General features: G+C 42.9%; 2 protein-coding genes across 2 annotated transcripts in view; one reads left to right on the plus strand and one right to left on the minus strand.

Annotated features, from left to right (window-relative positions):
• The window catches only part of CDH23 (cadherin related 23), a 383,781-nt gene that overhangs the window by 52,556 nt on the left and 303,316 nt on the right, over nt 1-27,909 (minus strand). The window lies entirely within an intron of this gene.
• Nucleotides 545-27,668, plus strand: VSIR (V-set immunoregulatory receptor). The gene is made up of 7 exons (XM_081861976.1): nt 545-765; nt 8,050-8,469; nt 10,143-10,199; nt 15,277-15,384; nt 22,857-22,884; nt 24,390-24,577; nt 25,595-27,668. The coding sequence occupies exons 1-7, from the start codon at nt 687-689 to the stop codon at nt 25,630-25,632; spliced, it is 918 nt and encodes a 305-aa protein (XP_081718102.1). The 5' UTR covers nt 545-686; the 3' UTR covers nt 25,633-27,668.

Raw genomic sequence — 27,909 nt, forward strand, 5'->3', positions numbered from 1 at the left:
TTCTGGTCTACCTCATTCCTGCCCAAGAGCCAATAATTGGAAGTGGTGGTAGCAATCTGTTCAGGTGTGTTCTACCTCTGAGTTACACCGTCTTTCTACATTGTTAACTTTCAATTCCTCCCCCTCCCTTAAGGCTTCCCCACCAGTCCCAATTCTAGCAAGAGGCAGTGTGCTCAACTGCAAATTCTCTGGTACCCTAAGAGCAAAACCTGTCTGCATCAAACAACTCTTTGCAACCTACTTTTTTTCTGAAAGGAAAAAAAAAAAGGTTAGAGGCTTTGATAATTAAGTGGTATATAAATCCTGTTAAACAAACAAATAACTGGAGGGGGCGGGAGGCTGGTCTGACGAAGTTTGCACGCTACAGACGGGATAATCTCCCAACCTGTCAAATCCATGCGTCACATGCGCGAGGCATACCCGCTTTCTCTCTCGGCCTCCAGGGGGCGCCCTCCGTTCGCGCTGCCCGCCCGGTCCAAAGCGCGCGCACCCCCCATTCCCCCCCCCCCCGCGCTGGGTTTGCGCATCTGGGCTGCTGAAATTTCCTGTGAGTTTTGCAACTCCCTCTCGGCTCTGCTTCGGGACTGCCCAGCTCCGGGCGCCAGCCGCCGGAGAGAGACCCACCCAGAGGGGACCGGCGAGCGGAAAAGGGATTTATTATTTACTATTCTTTCACCTCGCGCGGCATGGACCAGGAGGCAAGGAAGCGGCGAGTCCTGCCGCCGCCGCTGCTCCTGCTGACGCTTGCCTTGGCTCTCCCTCGAGGTAAGGGCAGGCGGGGAGCCTTGGAGGGCGCAGCTGGGTCTGCGCCAAGACCCACGCATTTGCATTCCCACTGGGCTGGCCTGAGGGACAAGGATTCCCGACGGGGATGGAGCCTCCACCCCCCCCCCCACCTCCCGCTCTGCACTCTTCCCTGGGAGGCTACCTGGCTAGAGAGAGGCGCTAGGAAGGTTGGTGCTAATGTGGGTTGGGTGGCAGGAGGGGTGTGGTGGGAAGAAACCAAATGGAGTTTCAATACCTTGTTGAAGCAACCTTCCTCCCCTTTCCTTGCCCCCCCCCTGTCCTCGCTGCGCTTCTCGCACCCAGGACAGGTGAGTGGGTGGGCATCGTTTTGGCTCATCCCGCCTCCATCCATCCCCAAACGGGTCTAAAAGCAGGGCTGGTTACTCTGAAGTATGTGCAGGATGCAGTTGTGGTGGTGCAGGCTGGTGGTGAATGAAGTTTGTCAACAGGTGAGGGATGTTCCAAAAAGAGCATCTTGGTGGCCCACAGGGATGCCTGTGCCAATCTGCTTGTATGAGTTGGAAGCCTTTGGAACACCCACACACCTGTATCCTTACCTGCTTGGCTGTGTCTTTCTGGCTCTAGAGCTGGCCATTTAAAAAATACCCCAGCTGTGTACATATTTGCATGTGTGGGGTTTGAAGTCCAGAGTTGGCTACAGACCAACTTTTAGGCCTTCAACTGGGTTTTTTTTTTATATCCCTCAGGTAACTTTACAAGGCCGCTATGTCATATGTGATGCCTAAAGGGCTTTTTGCTGAACGCGGAGGAAACAGGATTGTTTTTTTCCTAGTAACTGGGGCTCAGCTGAGATCACTGAAAAAATATTAAAGTCATTGATGCCTTGCAAATCATGTTTTAAGGGAGAGGAACAGCAAGGGAATAACAAGATTATTTCGGTTTACAATTGCTCCTCTCCTTTGCACAAGCTGTTGAAATAGTCAGCAAGTTAGCTAGCACAGTCTGACAGACAGCAATGGGCTTGCATCTGTGCAAGGTTACATCTTTGCTTAGCTGTGAATTCACTTGGTGGTGTTGAGCAAATAACTGTCTTTCAGTTCTGCATATATAAATGTAAATATTAATATTCTGCTTCTCAAGAGTTTTTATGAGGCTGAAGGAACTTTGCGTTAAAGGCATCTAACCAAGAGATAACAAATAACATTATATAACTCTGAATATTTGTTTAAAATGCAAACAAAACAGCTGCCCCCCCCGCAAGCACTTACTTATCTGATTGTCAAATTTTCCAAGAGGTTGAGAAAGAGCATGATGAGGAGAACTGTGTAAGAAGGATGAGAAAACTACTTAACAGTGTCAGATCAATATTTTTCCTAAGGTGGGAGCATCAAATGCTCCCCTGCCCCGGTGCTTAAGACCAGCTGAGTTATTGTGGCATCTGAGGCAGAAAATATCATGACCGCCTTTCCCTCCTTGGCAGTAAAAATGCCACAACAGTTCAAGTTCAAACTGTTACTACTTGTATGCAAAGCCTTTAACATCTAGGGACCAGTTTACCTGTGGGGTTGGTTGCCTCGATCCATATGTGCCCACTTGACTGTTTTGATCTCCAGAATGGGCAACTGTTCCAGGTAACACATAATACTAACTTACACTTTGGAACTCCCTGACTATTGACTCCTTTTTGGCACCTTTTTGTTTAGGCAAGCCTATCGAGTGAGGTAGAAGCTACATGTCCTTTGAAACTTTTTTTAGCTAATTTGAACCATCTTCTCTTGAAAGTTTTTTAATACCTGTTTTTAACACACACACACACACACACACACACACACACACACACAGGAATTTTAATGTTTTGTTTTATACTTGTAAAAGCTTAGAGGTTCTTTTATGTTGTGTTGTGGTTTTTTTTTTTTTGCAATCAAGTAGTATAGAAATTTTGTTAAAATATATCATAATAATAAATTTAACAACTTAACAACTTGCTGCGCTTTCATGATACCCAGAATCAGCTGCCTGGTGGGAGGGCCAGCCCAGATTTCCCACAGTCTTAAGTTAGTAGCAGGAGTGGCTGGCACTATGGGGCGGAGCCATGGAACCCCCCCTTCCTGACGTCAGCTTCAATGATGCGTACCAGGATGGTGATGAGGCAGGGTGGTAATGAAGTTGGGGCTGCATTGGTGCATCAGCAGCAAGGATGGATTAGCATCCCTGGAGCAGTTGCACATGCAGCCCCAATATTATCTGTTTATTTATGAGCATTTCTATGCCACTTGATATTTCAAAGATCTGTAAGCTTTGCCACGGCCCCTGTCCCCACACTGTCCTGGGAAGTGGTTGCTGTGAGCAGCTGGATGCATTCTAGAGCTTTGCCAGAGGGAAACAGACAAACAGAAATTAAAACACTCAGGCAGCAGCGCTGCGGCCCCCCTAACTGCCTTTGTGCTTACATTAACCCCTCCACCCACATTTGTATTTCATCTCCGATTTTTATGGATTCCCCCTGTAAAATATGTATGCTGATGGAATGGATTTGGAACTGTTGTGGGTCCATTCATTTCTACCTTGTGTCCTGCCGCTTGCGGGCTTCCCAGAGGCAAGGACTATGAGGGGGTCTTCTTATATTCACATGCGAGCCTATCCCTCCTGTTGTTGGTTGTTATCTGTCTGTCTCAAGAGACAATGGAGGAGTGCGCCTTTGCGGGTGAAGTCAAACCGTCAGAGTTATAGTGTCTGCTGTTGCTGTAGAGGCAGATATGGGAGAGACATGTTTTGTTGCAGCTGGGGCAGTTGAAGGCATCTGGTTGTGCTGATGCAGATACATCATGGCTTTTTCTTCTCTCTGCGCTCCTTGCAGTGGTCATTCCTTTCCGGGTCACTCTGCTATGCATGCACGGCCTGCCTGCCTGCCTCCAGCCATTGTGGTTGTCTGCAAGGGATTCCCACACAGCGGGGTTGATGTTGCTAACCTTCACGTCTTGCATGCTGACATCTTTGTAACACAGAGGTGGTCTGCTAACAGGCCTAATACCTGAAGCCAGCGCCCCATAGAGCATGTCCTTGGAGAGCCTGCCATCTTCCATTCTGTGGACATGGCCAAGCCGGCATAGACCTTGCTGAGACAGGAGTGTGGACATGTGGGCTTGGGAAAGTGCGTCTTTGTTTGAGACTCTGTCCTGCCATGTGATGCCCCAAATCTTCCTGACGCAGTGCATGTGGAAGGCATTGAGGCGTCACTCCTGGTGGTTGTAGGTTACCCATGACTTACTCCCATAAAACAGCATGCTCAACACACAAGCCTGGTAGACCTTGATTGTTATTGGTTGTTAGCATCACATTCTCCCACACCCTTTTAGACAGGTGAGCCACTGCCGTAGCTGCCTTGCCAATGCGCTTAGTACATACAGCATCATGTACTAAATACTTCCTTTTTGTTTTCCACTGGGGAGTCTTGTTGAGCCACTCATGGAATAAGCTCCCTTATCTAGAAAGTTGGAAAAGTTCTATTCGTAGATACCTGCAAATTCCAGACGTGAAAAGCTGTGGAAGGCATTCTGAATCTTAGAATCCCGTTAAACTGATTTTGTATTCAGTTTGCTGCCTTTTCTATTTCCTAGCAAGAAAGACTTCTTCATTAGAAGTGACACGCCTTGCATCCTGACACTTAAAAGTGCTGGCTGAAATACAGGGAGGACGCCCTTCTTGTGCGACTTCCTTATTACGGTCCATGGAAAGGGAAAAAAGCCCCTTCACCGAGGGCATGTTTACACTGTGTAGCATAAGGAACTACTTCATTAAGAGTTGCGCAATGGGTTCCGCATTTATTCCCTCTCCCTAGAGGGTGTGCAAACAATAGCTCTGGACAGGAATCCGGAGCTCTCTAAGAGATATCAGAAAATTCCAACAGAGAATTCTCAGCATCTTCCTGGAACATGGAGAGGCAATCATTCTATATACTAATGGCAAAGTCGTTTTCCAAGTGCTGAACTTGAAGCACATCCACACCCGGGAGGAAGATATCGGCATGCCTGGGGGAGTTCCAAGGTTTGCAGAAATATAACATATATTTAAGGGGAACAACTTAGGTGGGCGAAAAGCTCCCAAGAACAGTTCAGCGAAGTCTGTGTATGCTCAGTGGCATTCTGTGTCATCTAAGTGAAAACTGACGCCACTAGTTTACTGACGTCTGTTACAGGGGAAGTAATAATTGTGGCTGCAAAGGAGCTTCCAATAACCTGTGCAAATATCCTTCCCTTACAGTGTTATCAACTTATATGCATGGGTTTCTTCCCCACCCCCCTCTTCTGTCACCCTGAACTGAGATACCACTACCATATCATGCAGTGCCACACGATATTACTGTATTTAGACAACACCCAAAAAAGGTTAAGTGTTCATTGTAAGATATTTGGTTGATAGTCACACAGGCATTTTGACATTTGCCTTGCTCACTGCCATTTAAATATTCTGACATTTAGGTTTAATTAAGCCTAAGTCAAGGAAGTAAAATCATACTGTGTCCCAAAGATCCATGGAATATTAGCATCATCTGTGTTGCATTATTTGGCGAATTTAAACGCAATTAAGTCAGAAGTGGTGGGAGGGAGGCATGGTTTCACCCAAGACCTTTGTACCCTCATTTATGGTTAATTGTTCAATGAATTAATCATCAAGTTCACACACTCCCTTTTTAAAGTCAGCGTATTCATTACTATTCCATTGCTTGCTGTCCATGCCAGTGGGTGAAGTTTGACAGAAGACATCACGGGAGTGGGTTCCTCACCCTCTCTCCTCAATCACTCCCTGCTCCCCAAGTTAGCCTATAAGATTAAACTGCAGTTTAATCTTCTTCTTTTTAAGTGTACAAGATCTGTAATAGTGAAAACAAATTTTAGAGCTTTCTACAAATTAAGGAAATTCATTTGTCCTGGCCAGGGTCTTTTTTTCCTCTCCATCTGGAGCTCACAGAGGCCCTGCTCCAGCACCTCTCAGGAGGGCACCATTGCCATTTGAAGAGAACAAGGGAGAAGTTCATGGTGAGCTGCGGCACCTCTTTTTCTAGAAAAACAGCACTGCTCCCAACCTTCTCCAACTGTAAATTTCAATATAAAGCACCCAGGGATCCAATCACATTGCTGAAGGGGGAGCGGAATCCATTAAGTCTTGTGCCTTTTTGTTGTGCTACCTCAAATTTATCCAGTAGTCTCCTACAGTGTTGGGAAGATTTGAAGGAAGTACAGTGGTACCTCGGGTTACAAATGCTTCGGGTTACAAACGCTTCAGGTTACAGACTCTGCTAACCTGGAAGTAGTACCTTGGGTTAAGAACTTTACCTCAGGATGAGAACTGAAATCGAGTGGCGGCAGTGGGAGGCTCCATTAGCTAAAGTGGTACCTCAGGTTAAGAACAGTTTCAGGTTAAGAATGGACCTCCAGAACGAATTAAGTTCTTAACCCGAGGTACCACTGTAGACAAAAACCCAGCATGAGGTGAGAGGGGGGCTGCAAGAAGAGGCTTGCCTCTTCATGCCATCCCCCCCCCCCCACAACTCTCTTCAATGGCTTAGTGCTGCAGGGCCTCCTCCTGCAGCAGGAAGCGCTTGGTGAACTGCAGAATTACTCTGCCACTGGGAGAGGCAAGATATGACACTTAACAACAACCTGCACACACCTTAAAGCTCTAGCCATAAAACCCCAAAACAGGATGTTGCTGCAGTTAATTGAAAACATATTTTGTTGTTAATACCAGCGGACTCTTCAGATTTTTAAAAGCCAGAATTTACTTAACCACATAGATTAACAACAAAACAAAAGGATACTGCAGTTTTTAAAAAGCTGGTGGTTACAAAAGGGATGGAACACATTAAATCGGGGGCAGGGAAGGTTTTTCAGAGCCACAACTGCCTTTTTGCGGCCACATTCTCCTGGCGGGCAAGGCGAGAGGCAAAAGTGGGAAGAACAATAGATGCAAATTTTATGTTTGTTACAGTAGTCTCTTGAGACACACAGATGCCAACAACTTCAACAACAAACACCTGTTATTCTCTTCTCCATCGAAGCAAGCTAGAGGCATTATCAAAGTTCAGATTCCAGTCAGGCAAAAACACTTAAGGAAAGTGTCAAATATGGATAGCTATGGGTGTGGCCTGAGGAAAATGGGTGTGTTTGAGGGGGTTTCAGACAGACAGGCCTGGAGGGTCAGATCCAGCCTCCCCAAGCCTCACCCCTGTGCTAAATGGATAGCCTTGCTGTACGCATGCTGCATTGAACTATTTCTAAGGCAAATTGCACCAATGTACCACTTAGGGGTGATTGATGTATCCAAATATTCCAAATGACCTGAATGCAGCTTTTATGCTGGCTATCCCAAGTACGGAACTGATCCATAGCTGTTTATCCACCCACCGCCTCTCAGATGGCAAAAATATGAGTCAACAGGCAATCCTAAATATGCATACACTTAAATGAATTAACATGGAAATATGCAGCTGTTTTATATCCCTGCAGGAACTGACAACCCTTCTAAACAATCCAAATCAATTCCACATTAAGAGCCGCAGTTTATCAAGGTTCTGTGAACTACTCAATAGCAAACATTTGTATGCAGTGATCCCTCCAGATGATTTTTTTTTTTTTTTTTTTACTTCAAGAAGTCTGAGCCTTAACTGTTTCTAAAACTTAATGAGTTTTTAGCAATTTGGCCTTGAGGGGTGAGGTGAGGCCAAGAACTACAGCTGTTCCTTTTTTAAAAAGGAAAGTGGCTCTATTTAGGAATGTGGGTGAAGGTAGACACAAATATCAGTAAGCATGTCTTAAGACACTCACGCTCTGAATGTCTTCAAGTAGAAATGGTCCAGTCTCTACAAAACACTCTGGCTCATAGCTCCTCTTCTTCTTGGCTCATGTTTAATTGATTTCAGTGAAATGTAACTGTGAACTTTACAGCAGTTTGTGGCATCAGAAATATATCAGATTAAATAATAATAATAATAATAATAATAATAATAATAATAAAAGAAATATATCAGATTATAGGCTCCTGAATGAAAAGGTCTGTTGGTGCTGTTGCACATAAAGGTGACCACCAATAAAAATATTCTGTGATCATTTATTTTTACTTTAATAAACGTACAGTTTCATTTGCACCAGAAGCCCCTGCTTCATTTACCAGAATGTTGCACTCAGTGCAACTTTGTGAGTCACATTTTCTCTCGTGTAATGGAAACAATAATGCCTCTCTGTACTTGACATACTAAGTTGAATCTCTCACATGCTTCTCTAACATTCTGCTTTCTTCCTGCAGCACAGTCAACAACCTTTAAAATCACCACTCCTTACACGCTCTATATCTGCCCTGAGGGTCAGAAGGTCACCTTGACTTGCAAGCTCAGTGGGTCTCTGGCATCCCAGCATGACTCCATTTACAAATTTTGGTACTTCAGCAACCAGGGAGACCAGAGCTGCTCCCAGAAAAAACATGTCCGCAATGTCTCAGCAAAGGAGTTGCATCATGAATCGGAGAAGCACAATGGGCAGCATGTGAGCCACCATGGTTTGGAATTCTCCTCGGATCACCACGGGACGTTTCATGTCACCATGGCAAACCTTACTCTCAAGGACAGTGGGAACTACTGTTGCTACGTGGTAGAAGCTGAAAAGGAGCACAACAAAGCCCGTGCCAAGCAGCAGGCTCATGGTTTCATGGAACTTCGGATACAAAAAGGCAGGTGAACTTTGTACACAAAGCAGATATAGCTAAAGCCATCTTTTCACCTGTTTCATATTCTCCTAGAACAGGGGTCAGCAAACTTTTTCAGCAGGGGGCCGGTCCACTGTCCCTCAGACCTTGTGGGGGGCCAGACTATATTGGGGGGGGGGAACGAACGAATTCCTGTGCCCCACAAATAACCCAGAGATGCATTTTAAATAAAAGCACACATTCTACTCATGTAAAAACACCAGGCAGGCCCCACAAATAACCCAGAGATGCATTTTAAATAAAAGGGCACATTCTACACGTTGATTCCCGGACCATCCGCAGGCTGGATTGAGAAGGCATTTGGGCCAGATCCGGCCTCCGGGCCTTAGTTTGCCTACCCATGTCCTAGAATTGGCATGGATGGTCCTACACTAAGGGTGGTGGTATTCAACCAAGTTTTACTCAGAGAGAGTCCCTTAATGGACTTAACTGATATAAGAAACTGCATTATACTGAGTCACATCACTGGCCCATCAAGTTGGCCAATTATTGTCTACACCGAATGGCAGCAGCTCTCCAGGGAGCCCTAACCTGGAGATGCCGGGGATTCGAACCTGGGACCTTTTGCATGCAAAGAAGATACTCTTATCACGGAGCTACATCCCTTCCCTCAAGCCTAAAGTGCTTAGTTATATTCAATAAATTCAATTTTGCACTATGTGGAAAGCTTAGTCGAATGCCATCCTAACTATCAAAAGCTGTAGACTACCATTGTGGGGGTAATCAAAAGAGAAAGCTTAGAACTGAGCCAAACTGGGGACACTTCACACACACACACACACACACACACACACACACTTTGACAGTGATGAAAATGTCATTCACTGATGGTTTTTCAGATGTTGCTCCATAGATAGGCTTGCCCATTCAGAGTGAGTGCAATGTTGATCCAAGAAACATTGACCACATTGCCTTAACTGGCTTAGTGATGCTGTCACACAACCAACTGATTGGCTACATAGTGTGACATCATCATAACCCATGATTCCTGATAGGCTAAAAAGATTATTCTCAGGAAAATGAAAAAGTCACCCTAGTAGCAGCATGCTTAAAAACAGAGTATGAAGGGAATTTTAACACACACACCCCGAATTTATTCCTGTATTTTTAAGAATTGGGTTGCAACCTTATGCATGCTTTGAAGTTATAATAAGAGAATCATATATAATCATTTTAAACCAATAAAAATTTAGGAAGTCTCCCAAGACTTTGGGATTTGTCCGTTCTGTCGCGACTGGCTATTCAGGCATAATGTAACTCATAGTTTAAAGCCTCCCGTAGCCTCATGCTCTCTTCTCTTTCCTCTCCTCCAGCATAGCTGTGAGGGGAATATCAAAAGCCTTTTTTATAGTTTGCTTTAGATTAATTGGTTTAGCAAAGCATGTCATCTGAACCTCAAACTGTGGTTCATCTTAACTTGTGAAAACAAACCAGTTTCATTAACTCTGATTGGACGTTTATCGGAAGGGAAAGCTTCCTAACTCCTCCTCGTGGCCACATGGGGGAGGAGGTGAAAGTGGACCAGGGCGCTATCTTCATTCTCACCCAAACCAGCACATTATGTTCATCCCTTTTTCAAAAGACCGCGCAAGAACCTACTTTCTAAGAAACTAACAACTATTTCTTTTATTTTACAGCAAATGCTACTTTCCCAAACTGCACACTTCATTCTGCTGCCAGCATGGAGAGTGAAAGTAAGACTACCTTTGCAACTCAGACAAATCGTTTTCTTTAAATGAGTGCAGATTACATATTCTGTTTCTGTTTCTTTATTTGGTGGTTATTTATTTATTTATTATCTCATTACCTGTCTCCCTGCACTGCCTTACAGGCTCAGACTTGACCATCTTGCCTAATCCCCCATATTAGCCATTATTTCCTCCATTCTTTAGGCCTCATCTGATTTATTGCTTGCATGCATGTGAAGTAGCTTCCTGTGCACTATTAATCTGGTGGTTTCCTGCTTATCTCAAGATTCATATCTTTAGCAGCACCTTTTCTGAACAAACCTTCACTAACTTTTCCCTAACTCTCCCCAACCCTGCCCAGTTTATTTTGCCTGCCCCAAACTAACATTTCCTTGCCCCATACGTATTTATTGCAGACTGTAAGCCCTCGGAGGCAGTGCCTAAGGCATTATTGGTGTTCTATATACCGTGCTAAATATTTGCTCTCTCACTTCAAAATGCAGCACAGGGGCTTGGTGGGAGGCAGACATCTATTACAGCAACAGAAGGTTGCAAATCCTAGTTGCACCTTGCTTTTGATGGGGCAGCCTCCCTTTCCCTAGGAAGAGCTGGTTATAACTCTGGTGTATATTTTAGTGGAACTGCTGCATAAGAAGCTGCCAGATACAGATACAGGGTTTCCAGCAGGATTTCCTCAGTCACAGGATCATAGAATCGCAGACTTGGAAGGGACCCCAAGGGTCATCTGGTCCAACTCCCTGCACTGCCTGGAAATGTCCCACCTGGAAATATCAGAAGCTGGGACCTTCTGCATGCAAAGCAATGGCAACTGCTGGCTGCTCTTCCTGATGATTTAGGCCAAATATATATGTAGATTATTGGCATCTAAGGCTCTCTAGCATCAAGCACAAGGTGGAAGAATGTTGTCATGTTGTAGTCCAGCTATAGTACATCATTTCATATGATGTACGTTGTTACATTCATTCCCTCTTTCCAATGAGTAACGTCTTCATAAAGCTGAGCAAGAGCTAACCTGGAGAAGTTCAGGGTTCAATTAATAGTGCGTATGAATAACGGAGGGCATTTGCAAAAAAAAAGATCAGACAGTAGCCTGTCATGAAGGGCAGGTTCCCTCTAATTTGTCTTAACCTATTTGCTCCACACCTTGAATTCGTCTGCAAAAGTAAAATTGGAGGAAGTATTTGTTCCAAGGTGCTCATGAAGGACTAGAATCAAAAGTCCCCTGGTAGTAAAACCTTTGTGTTCTGATCTGCAGAGTTTGTTCTCATACAGTCATCATTAGCTGTATGGTATTTGAGCTTCCGTAGAAAGTAGCTGATCCCTTGTGATGATCTCTGAACAACCCAATGTAGCTGGGAAATAACAGGGACTTGGACAATGAAATAAGTGGGCAGTTCAAGGAAACAACAATAAACTGAAAGGACATTTTAGTATTTGTGCTGTATGTGGATATGCTTTGTTTGGAGAAACAGTGCTTTCATATTAGCAATGCCATACCTTGGCCTTACGGTAAGGACTGCAGTGTTTTCTTAATCACTGAATCATTAAATTGGAGGAGGCCCTTAGGATCATCTAGTCTAACCCCTTGCAATGCAGGAAAATGCAGTTGTCCCATACAGGGCTCAAACCTGCATCCGTGGCATTATCAGCATCACACTCTAACTAACTGAGCTATCCTTTCTTTTTGTTTTCACAAGATTGATGACAAATTTATAAATATGAGCAAACAAATCTGTGGTAACACTGCTACAGGTGTTTACAGATCTTATATCATCATTGAATACAAGACTGCATGAGATTAGTGGAACTTCTGGTAACAAAACTCTTTTTGAAAAAGGGAACAAAAACCTGCTGTCAGACATGTTCCTAAAGCAGCTCTGAAGGTCCTAGTGAAGTTGTACCTCCTAGCCAAATTTAGGCCAGGAGCTCACATCTGCTTTCTTAGTTTGTCCTTAATGGCTCAGGGTGGGAGCTTTAAGAACCTCTTTGTTCTACACTATATTCCACATCTTCAAAAACAAAGCTTCCATTTCCCACACATGCTGGGAAACATAGCTTATTACCAGACTAGAGGCAATTTTAAATCTCTGGAGATTTCTAGACAACATGCATAAAGACAGAGCTTGACTTCCTACAGTTCCAGCAAACAGCACTGAGGTCCTATTTATACAATCACAAAATCAAGTAGGGAAGTTTTTCAAGCAGCAAATGAGTCAAGTTGCACGTTTCAGTTGCCACCACCTCCCTTTCCAGGAAAAAGTCTCTAGGAAAACATCCCCTCATTGACATGTTCCTGTATTGCACATGCAGGAGATCTCATTTTTGTGGAAAAATATGCAGTCCTTCAAATTGCAGCCTGATGTGAATTTGCCTAAGGAAGTTTTCCACCCTTGCTCATGGGAGTTGAATAAACAGGTCTTGACTCTTGTTCTGCATCTTACACATATTACTGAACTTATTCCAGCCCAACTAATTCTGACACTTTTCTTCTCCCTACAAGTTTTGGCATCTAGCTATTTATTTTGTTCGCTAAATATGTGGCATCTTTAATTTTAAAAAGGACCGGAGAGTAGAACTTCATCTTGTTGCAGAAAAACCAGACAAACTCTGAGCTTCAGGTTCTCACTGTTCACTAACTTGGCTGATTCATTACTGGATGCTGTACATATACTTGTCATAGGTGCTATAACTACTTGGAAACAGCTCTGTGTGAATGAAAGCTGCTCTTTCACTGCAATTCGGCAATGCTTAGAACATTTTTTCTCCCTTCTCTTTCTCAGTCAGACAGCTGTGTTTCAACAAGTCTAACTCATACTAGTCATATCTGTTTCGAGACAGATCTGTCCTGTCTATAATCTAGACACTATTTAATATCTGTAAATAAAAATAGGCTGCTGGCATGGAATTTGCATTTACCTATCAGGCTTTGGGTTTCACTGCCTTGATTAAATCTGCACAGATGCAGAGTAAATAGTATTTGCTGGACTAAAACACAGCTTGCCAAGTCAAGTTGTAAGTTGATAAAGGTTTAGGAAGTTGTGGTCTAGCACATGAAGCAGAGAGCTTTGCATGCGATTAAATGTCATTAGCTTATCGTGAATCTGAGCCCAAAGGGCGATGAAACTACCAAGTGCCTTTGCATTGACTTTGGATCAAGCCCAGTATTTGCAATTACAGCAGTGTCCCCCTCCCTCCTTTTTGTACTGGCAAAAGGGGCTGAACAAAATATATTGTTCAAGCATTTTTGAATAAATTTGGAATACCCTTCAAAATATCATACATAATTTCTTAAAATTTCCCCAAACTTGCCAATTTGAGTAAATAAATACAAGTAGACATCTATAATAAAATAGGAATAATAGTAATAATAATAATTTCTTTTTCTTTTTATTAATACCCCGCCCACCTGGCTGGGTTTCCCAAGCCACTCTGGGTGGCTCCCAATAGAATATTAAAAACACAATAAAACATCAGACATTAAAAACTTCCCTAAACAGGGCTGCCTTCAGGTGTTTTCTAAAAGTCAGGGAGTTGTTTATTTCCTTGACATCTGATGGGAGGGCGTTCCACAAGGCAGGCGCCACCACCGAGAAGGGGGGGTAATCTGGTAATCTGGGGGATAATCTGTATGTAGCTGATGGATTTTCATTAATAGGAAAATATTCATTAGTTAAAATTATATAAAATGAGTATTTTCCTATTATTTACACATGCAGTCTCATTTGTATGCTGGGATCACATAGTGAGTTTATATTTAAATTTGTTACGTTTTAATCAAAATAAAATGTTTAGTTCCTTTTCCGTCTACGACAGTTTCTTGCTAAACAATAACCAGTGGTGTTTATGTATTTTGGACCACAAGTGATTAGAATTGCCATCTTTTTCAGGGCTCCAGTGCCCTCTAAGCTGCATAACAGGTGTAACATCAACAAACTGAGCTCTCATTATTAAGTAGTGGATTGACATAGCAGACAACACAGAGATTTCTCCAAGTGGTTCTTTATAGTAAGCTGGAACTGAACTGAACAGCAAACAGCTCAGCCGGCCTGCTTTTAAAGGCAGCCAGCTGTCAACATTGTAACAACCACCACCCAGGGTTTCCCGCCTAAATTAACTGACGTGGACCTGAGTGAAAACTATATACATGATACCCCTGGTGGCCAGGGTGAGAACTTCAATACATAACACTCATCACTTCACAGAATCATAGAATTGTAGAGTTGGAAGGGACACCCCCCCGCCGGGGTAATCCATTCCAATCCCCTGCAATGTAGAAATCTCAACTAAAGCATCCATGACCCAAGGCCATCCACCCCTCTGCTTAAAAACCTCCCAAGGGAGACCGTTCCACTGTCGAACAGCTCTTACTATCTGAAAGTTCTTCCTGACTTCATCTCCACGTCAGGAGCAACCACTTCTCTATAACATTTCAGTCTGACAGAAAGCAGTGCAACTATATGAAGAACCCAGTAGGCAATAATATAATTGCCCTAGGTTTATATACAACTACTTTTGTTATCTTTCTCAAATGCTCGAGACATTTCTTTTCATCTGAATAATGATTAAAGGTAAAGGGACACCTGACCATTAGGACCAGTTGTGACCGACTCTGGGGTTTGCGCTGCTCATCTCGCTTTATTGGCTGAGGGAGCCGGCGTACAGCTTCCGGGTCATGTGGCCAGCATGACTAAGCCGTTTCTGGTGAACCAGAGCAGCGCACGGAAACGCCGTTTACCTTCCCGCTGGAGCGGTACCTATTTATCTACTTGCAGTTTGACGTGCTTTTGTTACAGCCTTGTAAAATTGTTAAGGGACATTCGACTAAATTTTGATGGAGCACCACATTTCTGAAATAATGAAAATCCACTTCGTTACACAGGAATATTATAATATTGTGGCAAAGGAAACAACACTTTTAGTATAAAGGAATTGCTTTCCTATTCAGGGCATTTTGGCCTCATATCTAAACCACCAAATTCACACCCAACAGCCTCTAGCAATGAGAATAATCTTTCTGCTTGCTTGATGATGTGACTCTCTCTGTTTCCTTGCTCTTTTTCAGATGTCACAGCAGCTGCACTTGCAACAGGGGCCTGCATTGTGGGCATTCTGTGCCTTCCCCTCATTCTGCTCCTCATTTACAAGCAGAGAAAAGCAATCGCTAACAGGCGTACGTATCAAAACGTTTTCCTCCCCTTCCTCATCCCATCCCGTCTTGATTTATTTCTCCTTAACAGGCTTAGTATTCAGTGCAAAGTGACAGACATACGTATCTGGTTCTTCTCCTCTGTGTCGTTTCAAGAGCACGGGCGCTAATATGAAAATATTTGTGCTATTGCATTAATGATACCAAGCCATTTACGGTGAAAGCAGAATTGCTTCTGGGAGGTCATGTGTGTGTGTTTTGAAGTACTATGCATTGGTGATAAATTTCATGGCAATGGCAGTAGTCCTTTCGTTAGCTCTTCCCTTTCACATGCTGGAGTGAGCAGGACCTGTTTTGCTTCACAGTAGGCAGAAGGGAAAGGCAGCTGAGGGGCTTGCAGCAAAGTTATGTCTGCATCCCATTTGCTGCCGGAGAGCTGTTTAAAATGTATTCATGAGCTCTGGATTTGAACTTGGAAATCCTAAGCGTGAAGTTGTGTGGCGTGGCACAGCACTGATTGCTTTGAATACACAAGCAAAAATGTTTCCCTAAGCCATTCCTGGCCTTTTTTCTGACTTACACCACTTCCTATTGCCCACGAGAAGCAATGAGCAGAAAGCTGCTACATACGTTTTATTTATTTCACAACGTTCATATATCGCTTGATTGCGGTAAAACGTCAAAGTGGTCCATTGTCCATAAAAGCGGTTAATCGAGTATTTTAAACATTCAGAAATAATTAAAACCCGCAATAAACAAGACCAGATTAAAACACACCTTGGCTTCTGCATGTCTGGATAGGCTTCTCTGAATGAAAATGTTTTTAGCAGGCTCTGAAAAGAGTACAGCAAAGGCACCTGCCTAGGGTTGCCATATTTCAAAAGGTGAAAATCTGGACACAAAAGTTGCTGAGCTTCTTTTAAGCAAAATCACACACACACACAAAATTGACGTATTTGAGCTATTTTTTTTTTAAAGGAAAATCAGCAAAAACAGCACTGCTGACATGGGTTGCCATGCGTCCAGATTTTCCCAGACATTTTCCCGATTTCTGCCCAGACAGTGCTTCCGACTGCAGTATTCCGGGTATGTCCAGGAAATTCCGGGCATATGGCAACCCTACACCTGCCTGCAATCAATAGGCAGGGAGTTCCAAAGTGTGGGTGCCGCCACACTAAAAGACTGATTTCTTACAAGTGTGGAACAAGTATTATGTGGCATCTGTAACTGTGCCAGCACCACAGACTGAAGCAGGTACGGTGATCTTGCAAGGCAACTGGTCCCAAGCTAGTAAAGGCTTTGTATGCCAATAAAACTAGGCCATGAACTTGGCCCAGATTGGCAGCCAGTGCAAGGCTCCGAGAAGAGCTCTTATATACTGATAGGTTCTTACTCCTGCCACAGCATTCAGCAGTAATTACAGCCTCTGAGTCAAACGTAAGGGAAGCCCCCCCCCCAATATCTTACAGTGTTTCCGTTGCTGAATTAGTTTAAATAAAACAAATATTTGTGTGACGTCTATTCTGCCCCAGTTCTGCGTATTAGGAGTCGTTCTGATTAAAAGCCAACATTCCAGCTCTCTATTTAGCAGCCTGTCAGCTGCTTTCATGTTGCAGGCACAGCAGCTTCTCCACCCTCGTCGGACTCCTGTTTATACACATTTCTCGGAAAATGGGTGGCTGGGAGGAATTGGCGGAACGAAAGGGCAGGGTTGGTTAACGAAGCACTGGCTTGTTAAATTGTACTGGGGTGGGGCATAGTGCTCTGTCGCTACTTAGAAATTGCATCATTTCTGTAATACTGCGTTCATACTGAGCCAGGATGCTGCTGCATGCTTCCTTCTTTCTGAGTTGCATGGAGCAACTGCGTCTGCACACAGGCAACTAGAGAATCGGGAGTGACTTCTTCCTTAGCATTGTTCTATGCCAAAGGGTGATGTCTCACTACAAAAGAAAAATGAGCCTCTCTTCCTTTCCGTAATGCCAGTTGCTTCTGTTACTTACATAAACTAATGATGCAATAAAATTAGCTAGAACGCACCAAACATTTCTGTTTCACTCCCTAAGGGATTTTTTTTTTTTAAGTGCAAAATTATAACAGGATGAGCCTTCACCTTTCTTAAGTGTAAATAGATGCACACTCATATACTGACAAACAACAATTTAGGATCACTGCAGAATTTGGCTTGTCTGAAGTCTTCAAAAGTTCAGGGCATTTTTTACATATAAGGTTTAGAGAGACTTGTAACTTAAATCTGTCTACCCTGGGTCAAATCCCCATTGGGACTGATTGCTTTGCCTTGATTTCAGGACATTCACATTGGAATGCACAGCCAGCAGGGCTAATGCCTGGAAATACATTAGCTTGAGGTGTGAAAAAGATGTGTGTTTTTTAAACAGTGGAACAACCTTCTTCCATTTCATATAAATATTAGTTTCATTCAGTATGAACAGTGTGGTTAAATTTCAGCAGCTGCCTAGTTCCTAAGAAGTAGAGGAATGAAAGCATTAAAATCTGGAGCTAATTAGACTAAGTAATGTACAGTTCATTGGATATTTTTTTTAATTCCCTCATCTTTTCAAACCTAATTTTAGGCACTGAAGTGAGATATATCCAGTGCTTTTTTGGGGGGGTATGCAGGGGTACACATACCCCTAAACATTTTATGAATCTTTGTACTTTTGTCCATTTACTGTATTTATTTCCCCGATTTGAACTATAAAATGGTGATTCAAAATGAGAGTACCCCTAAACATTTTTTAAAGAAAAAAAGCACTGGATATATCCCCACCCCAGCTCCATTTTAATACTACCCTAGCTGCTTTCATTGTGCAGAGTTCCAGCAAATGTTTCTTGGATGTAAGAATTCAAACACAGTGGATTGCCTCACATTCTGAGGTTCAGAACTCTTACATTGCAGAAGTTGCAAAGTACATCAGAACACACTGGTTGCCTTCCAACAGATATTGTACTTTTGAGGGGATGGGAGGAGGCGAAACGGGGAACTTCTTCAATTCCACTAAATTACCATGACACACTTGTAGCAGGCAAAACATACTCAATGACACTCCTTCTGTATTGCTTGGAAGGTGATCCCCACACTAAGAGTTTTCCAACTCTTGCTACCACCAAGGAGCCAGAGGTCTCAGAGAAAGCTAGCCCTAGCTAGTCTAAGAGACCTTCTATTCCACTTTCATTCTGATTCTTCTCTGCCTTGAATAGAATGAAGCAGATTTCAATCAAATGCCCATTTTTAAGTTAAGAGCTATATTCAGGAACCAAAGAAGAAAGGTGATTTTCCTGAATAGTTTATGTCCGTCTTGTGCAGGTTGACTAAGCAGTCTCTAGAGGACTGTCTTGCAGGCTCTGCCCAATCTAGCTGCTGTGCGATGACTGAGTCAGCTCACATGGCCTAGTCTCTCCCTGTCTCCTTAATAAGCTTGCTTCAATCCACTACACTGATGCGCATCACATAGGTAATCAACTAATGGATTCCTCCACCCTTGGAAAGGAAAGGAAAGGAAAATAAGACGGTCCAATCTGATCTCTCTTTAATATTAGGGCTCGGTTTCTGAGAGCTCTACAAAGAATATACTCTCTTCCATTTCAGTTACACAATGAATCTAGTTACTATAAGTAGCAAATAAGGAGGAAGTTACTCTTCTTGCAAAAACAGGTGCTTTTAGACTCAGCAAAGGACTAGTGTTTCAGTTGCTGTACAAAAAAAATGTGTAGAAGAATGAAGAAAATGCTAGCAGGAAATACTAAAAAGTGCAAACAGAGGGAGTAGGAGAGAAGGAAATTTTGTCAAATAGAAAAATGAATGTCAGCAACATATGCAAGTTGGATACGATCCCGTTTAATTATGCCGAACAATTTCTAGTCTCAAAATAAATTGCAGAAAGACCCCAATTTTTAAAATGTATTTTTAAAAAAATTCTTCTTGAAGAATTGTGAATACTAAGTTTCTCTGAAAGAGTAAATTGTTTAATATTAAATAATCTGAATATAGGGGACGCGGGTGGCGCTGTGGGTAAAACCTCAGCGCCTAGGACTTGCCGATCATCAGGTTGGCGGTTCGAATCCCTGCAGCGAGGTGCGCTCCCGTTGCTGAGTCCCACGCCTGAAACCTAGCAGTTCGAAAGCACCCCTGGGTGCAAGTAGATAAATAGGGACCGCTTACTAGCGGGAAGGTAAACGGCGTTTCCGTGTGCTGCGCTAGCTCGCCAGATGCAGCTTGTCACGCTGGCCATGTGACCCAGAAATGTCTTCGGACAGCGCTGGCCCCCGGCCTCTTAAACGAGATGGGCGCGCAACCCCAGAGTCGGACACAACTGGCCCATACGGGCAGAGGTACCTTTACCTTTACCTAATCTGAATATAAACACATCAGTCCTACAGTTAAATATCTAAACCAATACAGTGACTTCAAGTTAAAAAAGGCTTTTAGATATAATTGAAGAACGAATACGGCAATTTCTCTCATACGAATATGTGCACTCCAACTACTAAACAGAGGCATTTAATGGTCTTCTCATGAAAATAAATCTTTCCAGTTTACTCAAAAACTTAACAAATATTGCTTCACCCTATTAGTCATTCTAGTTGTTTGTGACATTGTTTTTGTGAGGGTGAGTGCACCCGGGGCCAAAGCAGAGTGAATCAGAAAAAGAGCATTACGCTTAAAAGAAAGAGAGACAACGATGACCAGTGCACAGGTTATTCGTTTCTCATACTTAATTTCACAAACTGCAATGGCTTCTGGTCCTAAGTGTCTCAGGAATCAACCACCTGACATCACAATAATGTCGAGTGAACCATTTTCGCAGGGGGTGGTTTGAAATCAAACCACATAGGCAAAGGCACATACTCTGCAAGCCTCAATGATCAGCTGCACAGGGACTGCAAACACCCTTTCGGCACAGCTGCAGCTTTACCTGCCCCCACACCTGTAGGGCAGGTGGGCATGGCTTGGTCAAACAGGCAGGCATGCTGGGCCTATTAAGGACTGTGGGGTGGAGGTTCCCAACCTCTAGTTTAGAAAACGCGTGAGGGAATGCCAGTGGAAAGCTCCATTTAAATTGGTGTTTTCCTCTCCAATGCCTCCTCATTACGTAAATCGCTGATTTAAATTGCCTTTGCTTTAAATCCACCCTGATGGGCTGCTTCACAAAGTTCTGTCACTGTATTTATGGCAAATACATGAACCGCTTGCACCAAATCACGCTACCCCACCAAAGAAGAAACTCCCTACATTCAGAAAGAGAAAAATTATCTCTGTCTAGGAGAATACACAGCTATATGTTTATTTGTTTGTCCTTACAGAATGATAAAATACGTGGTTCCAGAACTCCGCTCCCACCTGTCCCACAAGCCCCTTTTGCCAATGTGTCTCAATCCACCCACTGCAGCAAAGCAGGATGTTAGTTTCTTTAGTCCAACTGCAGGTAGAGATGGAAAGGGGGCAAAGTAGGTGCAGTGTCCCTCTTGCTGTTTTATAGCTTTAAAGGGAAATCTTGTCTCTGAGTCGATACGTGACAACCCTGTCCAATACACAGAGTCTAAGGTGTGCTCTGGATTTCCTGTGCTATCAGCAGTTAGCAATTGCAACATGGTCAGAATATACATGCACACTTACTTGGAAGTAAGCTGTATTGAACTCACCTGTGTAAAACAGGTGTAGGATGGGTCACACTTTTAAATTAGAAAAGTTGGTAACGCTTTCGACAATTAGAAAAGTAAAGCAAGCTAATTCCTTTTTTAAACATTTAGTATACTGAATATTTTTGTAATAAGAGTAATAACATTACCAAACTTCTCGGTTATTTATTTTAAAGCCTTCATTGGTGCTGTTTCGGGAAAAAGGTATTCAGAATCAAGCTCCCTGTGAAGACATGTGCCTTTTATTAGAGTCACGAATTGCAACACATTCCTGATGATTAGCTCTAATACGTATTTCCCCCCCAAATCCCTCTGCTTGGTGAAGGCAAGTTAGCAACTATTTCTGCCAATGCAGATGTAACACTGTTGTGTTAAGAGTTTACTTGACTCCCCCCTCCCCTATTGCATGTTTGCTATTCCTCGTTGAAAGTATTTGCTAGGCATATCAGAAAACAAATTACCCCATCCCCATCAGTGGTAGACTTTGGGCTCTCAAATTTCAGTGGTGCTCTGCGTGATGCGACAATTTGATGCCCTCCCCCCATTTCTTGCTCAGTTTACATCAGTGTTGTAGCGCCCCTGTGATACTGCCAGTGTCATAGTGTGGGGTTTTGGTGCCCGGGGCAGGGGAAGTGTTGTGTGCCCCCCTAGTGGACTGGACAGCTGGGGTGGAGGCATGTGTCCCAGCCCTGAAGGCCTGGCAAGGGGTTGCAGCTTGCCTCCCCACAGCTTTGGAAGGCAGCAGAAGCTTAGTCACAAAGCCTCAGTGATGGGGGCACTTGGTTGCCCCCTCAGAATTTTGCACTCGCGGCCACTGCCCCTCCTCTGCTATGTCACTGGTTGCTGGCGCCCAGTACTGCTACACCAGCCACACTACCCTAAAACCACCTCTGTCCCTGTTTATACATGGTCTACTTCTGTGCCCGCTGGAATGCATAATGCTTACTCATAACATCACAAAGCACCCTTTCTCGCAGCAAACAAGCTTGTTTTAATTCTGTGCTTATTTGAACAACATCTAAAAACACACACACCCTCAGCTGATGGCCTATTAAGCAAAGAATCTCCCATTCCAGATGTTCATATGCTAGAAATATTTCTCTTCTGGAAAAAAAATGTGGTTGAAATAAAATTATGATAATATGCATAAATATATGTTCCTGCACAAACACACGCAAATATATATATATTTAAAACCCTTGAGGTTTTTGGTTACTAAATATGAGAGCTTCAACACTTGAAACTGAAAATCCAGGAACAATTCATGAATCAGACTTGAATGGTAACTATAAAGTTTCTCTTTTATGTAGCAGCTCAAATAAAGGAGCACAGGAGGAACCGTAGGACCGAGAACCGTGTATTATATGCAGTAAATTTTGTTAGGATTTAACTTTTGCTTATTCATAAAAATGTTTTCGCTAGAAGGAAAGAGGATGAAATAATGGACAGAATGCCATTCCTGGCCACTGCTAAACTGCTTATATCTGGTATCTGAGTGCCATGTGGATTAATAGTTTCCACTTCCCCAGTCCAAATCACCAAGCCAATAAGCGTCACGACAAAAGAGAAAGGAATTTGTTGCTTAGGAAAAGCAAAGCAAACAGTCACTAAAGAGGAATTGGAAATGCATATCCTTATATGCACCATGGCCTCCTCATCTGTAGGATAGATCTCTTGCATAGAAAAGACCATACACTCAGCTCAAGGGGGATGGACAAAATTAACTTTGGGTTTCTTCTACACATGAAATTCTATCACCTGAATTTTTTTAAAATGTGAAATAGGACTGCCTAGGGAAATGTCACAGTAACAACACTGCATTCCGTTTTTTGCAGGTGCTCACGAACTTGTCAGAATGGAGAGGTGAGAAATTCTGTTTTACTGTACAGTATTGCTATATTTTTACTTTGGAATTTGGCTTAGGGCACACAATAAAATCAAGAGAGGTTGAAGCATCAAGAAGTTACGGTTTAGCAACAGATGGGATAAAGCAATTAATGAAACCACAGTAACACAGCAGCCTAACAAGATCAAGCAGCAATCCCAAAAAGACTTCTTCAGAAAAGTCTGAAATCTTTGTGTCTTAGCAAGAAGCCTTGCTAGAAAAGGAATTCAACAGAGAAGACAGCTTCTGAGGAAAAGGCTTTCTTCCTAGTAGGTGCCAAATGCACCTCCTCAATGTTGGTATCTGAAGTAGAGTTTCTTAAGTTGATATAAGATGCCAGTGTAGTGGAGGCGAAGACATGTCACATGGATAGAATAGTTCCTTGAGATACCCTGAGCTAGGACATTTAGGACTTTAAAAGTTAAGGCAGTCGGATCAGTACTTTTGGAACTAGCGTTATATAGATTCCATGTTTATATTTGCAGCAGGTGGCTGGAAACCTGTGGGCCCCAACTTCACATACCATTCAACCATACCTTACTATTAGCTGGAAGAAGCCCTACAACTCTATCTAATGATCTTCACGGCCAGTGTTAGGAAAGAGGGGACATGGTCTAACAAAACTTTGCCCCTATCTTTCTTGTAGCCTCTTTCCTACAGGCAGAATGCCAGTAAGGGGTTTTCGGTAGGCTGGCAACAGCCAGTTAGTAAAGGGGAAAAGATTTTGGCCCTTCATCCATGTACTCTGTCCCAGACTTGCACACTGCTAAACTTAGTTGCACATTACGGATTTATATACATACCTGCTGTCGGCCTGATCCAGGCTTTCTGAACCTTATCCTCTAAGCCAAATAACACAACATTCCCAGTAGAAGATAAACTTTTACGTACTTGATTTTTTTGTTCTGAAAGAGAGCTAACTGGTAATAAGCCCACCTAGCCAGAGGACGATCTAACATGGTGATAGATCTAGCTTTACCAGTCAACGGGTTCTTCTGTTGCTTACATTAATCAAAATATGACCCCTCCATAGTTCTAAAATGGACTGTCTGACAGCATTAAATGTGTTACGTGTCCTGCTCTGCAGGTTTTGCTTGAACCAAAACTACCTGGATAAACAAGACACTGAAAGATGGAAATTAATTTTGGTGTCACTACTGACACCACAAATAGTTACTTTGCCTTTAAGAAATGAATATTTTTACAGTGCTGGAAACTTGGCTTTTTAAAAGGAATATTTTGAGCAAAAAATAGACTCTCTAATTGGTTTGTAGCTGACTCAGTTCTTAGTAAGCACTGAAAGAGTCATTCAGGAACTACCGAACACATCTTAATACACACCAGTACTTCTCTCCTCGATATAATAAAGACACAAGTAGCAGCAATCTAAATAGAATTTGTTTTCCATCTAAGTAAGAGGAGAATGAGAATGAGACTTGATTCTGGTCTGGTTAGTGTGTTGAACCTGTGCTTTTCCTTTCAGCAACACCCATGGCATTGAGAATCCTGTCTTTGATGACATTCCTACCATTAATTCGGAGCCCAAAGCCAGGCCGCAATTAAGCTACATGGCTAGCCGCCAGCTATCAGAGTCAGGTCGACATCTTCTCTCGGAACCGAATACTCCCCTCTCCCCTCCAGTCCCGGGGGACTGTTTCTTCCCAACACTGGGTAATTATTCATTTCTCTCTCCCTCCCTCTCTCGTCAGTTCCTTAAGGTAAAGGGGCCCCTGACCATTAGGTCCAGTCGTGACTGACTCTGGGGTTGCGAGGCTCATCTCACTTTATTGGCCAAGGAAGCCAGCGTACAGCTTCCGGATCATGTGGCCAGCATGACTTTGCCACTTCTGGCAAAACAGAGCAGTGCATGGAAACGCTGTTTACCTTCCTGCCGGAGCGGTACCTATTTATCTACTTGCACTTTGACGTGCTTTCGAACTGCTAGGTTGGCAGGAGCAGGGACCGAGCAACGGGAGCTCACCCCGTCACGGGGATTCGAACCGCCAACCTTCTGATTGGCAAATCCTAGGCTCTGTGGTTTAACCCACAGTGCCACCCATGTCCCTTTTCGTCAGTTCCTTAGCTAGCAGTAATGTATATGTGTGTGCCAAATGCTGGTTGGTGGAATAATTTCCTTTTCAGAAGTTGCCCATGTCCATACATTTGACTACACGTCCAAGATCAAGGGGATGGGGAGTGCTGTTTGCCGCAACGCTACACGTTCTCAAACGCCTTGAGATCAGATAAGGGAGGAAATCATGAGATGAACAGCACCCTTTAGCTCCCTAGGAGTTTCTGTTATCAGTTTTGTTTCACTTATGGAAAGCCAGCAGCTGGTACTCTGGTCAGAATCCAGACTCAATCCCCCTAGTGTTGGCAGGGAGGGAGGACTCTGGAGAACCTGAGATGTTTCCTAACCTCTTGATTGGGGTGGTACTGTGGCTTCTAGGTACAAATGCTGCCTGCTATGGCTCTAGAAAAAGGCTTTTATATGCTATGAATGCTAGCATAGAGTGGGAAGCAACCTGCATTCTCATTCACCGCAATCTCATTTTTTCTTTACTTTTGGGAGGGAGGTGAGAAGTAACCAGCTCAGAAATCTTTACAAGGGGCAGCAGACATATAACTACATATAAATAAGTTTGCAGGCATGAATATACGAACTAATCATCACTGTTTGTTTTTCAGAGCCTGTTCCTGACTCACCAAATATGACAAATGCATAACAAAGTTTTCCAGGAAGAATGTCTTTCATGGAATCTTTGGCCTCAATTTGGACAAGGGTTTGCCTGCTGCATTAAACAAACAAACAAACAAACAAACAAATGAGAAGGGGCGGTGGATAGGAAGGAAAAAAAGCTTTTTGAAGACTGTTTCTAAGGGGAAGAAAAATGGTGGTCTCTGAGGCACTTGGTGCATGTCCTAACTTTCACTTACTACTCTGTTCCTTAAATACAGTATATCAGGGCAGAAAATAAGTTCTGGAAGAGGCTGAGGTACTGAAACCTTCTAGGATTCTGATGGCTTTTTCTTTTCACAACGCTGATGATTTTACGAACAATTGCCACATAATTTTAAAAAGGTGTATGGTTTTAATACACCAGGACCATGTACTAGACTGGAGAAGAGATCAAGAAGATTTCTTAATTCTAACAGGAACAGGCCATGGGGAGGAATTATGAGTGTTACCACCATTTGCCTTAAAAACTGAACAGTGATTTTAACACTTTCCTCCATGGAAATATGGACTAGATTAAAAAAACAAAAAACTTCAAAGCTTTCTGTCAGAAAAAAAAACATCTTAGGCGTTCTAGGTCTTTCTTATATGAATTGTATTGTGTATACATATAATTTTAAAAGCGGTGCTTTGCAACAGATTTTGCTTGTATCCTGGCTTAAAAAAAAAAAAATCACACATAAAAATCTCACAGTACCTGACTGCAGTCTCAACTAATTTTTCCTTCTTAAAACATCGTAATTATTTTTTTAGCAAATTTGGCTCTGAACCTGCTCTCCGAATTCTATGAATCAGTCTTTTGATTTTCTTTTTACCGCTTGCTGCATGGTACATGCACAGCTATTAACTAATCAGGGTGGTGTAGTAAATAGTCAGCAAAGCACAAGCATGCCAAACTATCAAAACTTAGATCTAATGTCAAATCTAGTCTGCTGTTGTCACAAAACAATTGAGACCTATTTTAGAAATTTGCCCAAGATGTGGATTTCGCAACACACTTAGGACCTGACAGTTGTGACTTTTAAAAACATTTTATACTGAAAATTAAAGTTTTGGTCTAATCCAATTTCTATCAAAACTGCAGTGGTTATCTCTTAAAGATATGAGGATATATTCCAAATGCCTTAGCTCAGAAGCATGTTTTAACCAGCTCCCGTTAATCTGGTTTCATAGCCTATTTAGCACATCCATTGCAAACAGTGGAAACTGCAAGGCAAGGCAAGGCATCTCAGGCTCTTTGACTGATCATACCATGTTCATTAGCAGATTAAGCCCTTCCAAGGCATGTGGGTTTGCAGAGAGGAACTAATGCTTCCCTTTCCAAGAGAGACCTCACATAAAAAAAAAAGTAATATACGAAATATGTAGGGGTTGTGATTATTTTAAATACATTTATAGGAATAAAAACCATTCCAATAATTTCTAAATGATGCTAAGAGATACATGCATGAGACTCTTAATCTCAGGGTTGTGGGTTCGAGTCTCAGATTGGGCAAAAGATTCCTGCATTGCAGGGGGTTGGGCTAGACTGACCCTCATGCTCCCTTCCAATTCCACAATTCTATGATTCCCGCCCCACGTTCAGTAAGTAAGTTATTCTGGAAAGTTTGAAGTTAGGACGGATTAAGAAGAAAGTTAAGGCATTTTAAAAAGATATTCATTGCTTGCCATAGATGAGAGAACACAAGGAGTTTGACTGCACACATCCTCCAACATTTAAAATACATATGAATTAAGAACAGAGAGTGAAGAAAAGAGAAAGCAGGCTTATTAATGACATGAGCAAAGACCTTACTCTTTTAAATTCATCCTGCTTGCTCCTGTCTAGTAGGAAGCGGTGTGTGTGTGTGTGTGTGTGTGTGTGTGTGTGTGTAAGTAAAGGTAACTGCTTGTATAAAGGTAGGTCTGGGAACGGCTTATCCTACGTGAATATACCAGCTGCTCTGATAGTACCTCTGAATGTTTTTTTATATTTGTTTTTTTTATTAAAAAATGTTCTGATGCGAAAATAAAAGGTTTATTGTGGCTACGTTTCTCTTTTGCCATGGGGGGAAAAAAGGACATGCGCAAGTAATATTCATCAAGAACTTCCAACACTCACCGCTTCCAACACTCACTGCTGATCACATGAAACTGCCTTATACTGAACCAGACCACTGGTCCATCATTACTTATTCTGACTGGCAAGTCGGTCTCAAGCAGGGCTTTCCTCATCACCTGCCACCTGATCCTTTTATCTGGCTGATGCTGGGGTCCCTCTGTCTGC

This window comes from Podarcis erhardii (genome assembly GCF_964252035.2).
Source record: "Podarcis erhardii genome assembly, chromosome: 5".
Lineage (NCBI taxonomy): Eukaryota > Metazoa > Chordata > Lepidosauria > Squamata > Lacertidae > Podarcis > Podarcis erhardii.

Bases quoted from the DNA above. Each gene is read 5' to 3' on its own strand.
- VSIR (XM_081861976.1), top strand. From the start codon at position 687: ATGGACCAGGAGGCAAGGAAGCGGCGAGTCCTGCCGCCGCCGCTGCTC. The intron at 766-8,049 runs GTAAGGGCAGGC...TTCTTCCTGCAG, and splicing joins TGCCTTGGCTCTCCCTCGAG to CACAGTCAACAACCTTTAAA. The intron at 10,200-15,276 runs GTAAGACTACCT...GCTCTTTTTCAG, and splicing joins TGCCAGCATGGAGAGTGAAA to ATGTCACAGCAGCTGCACTT.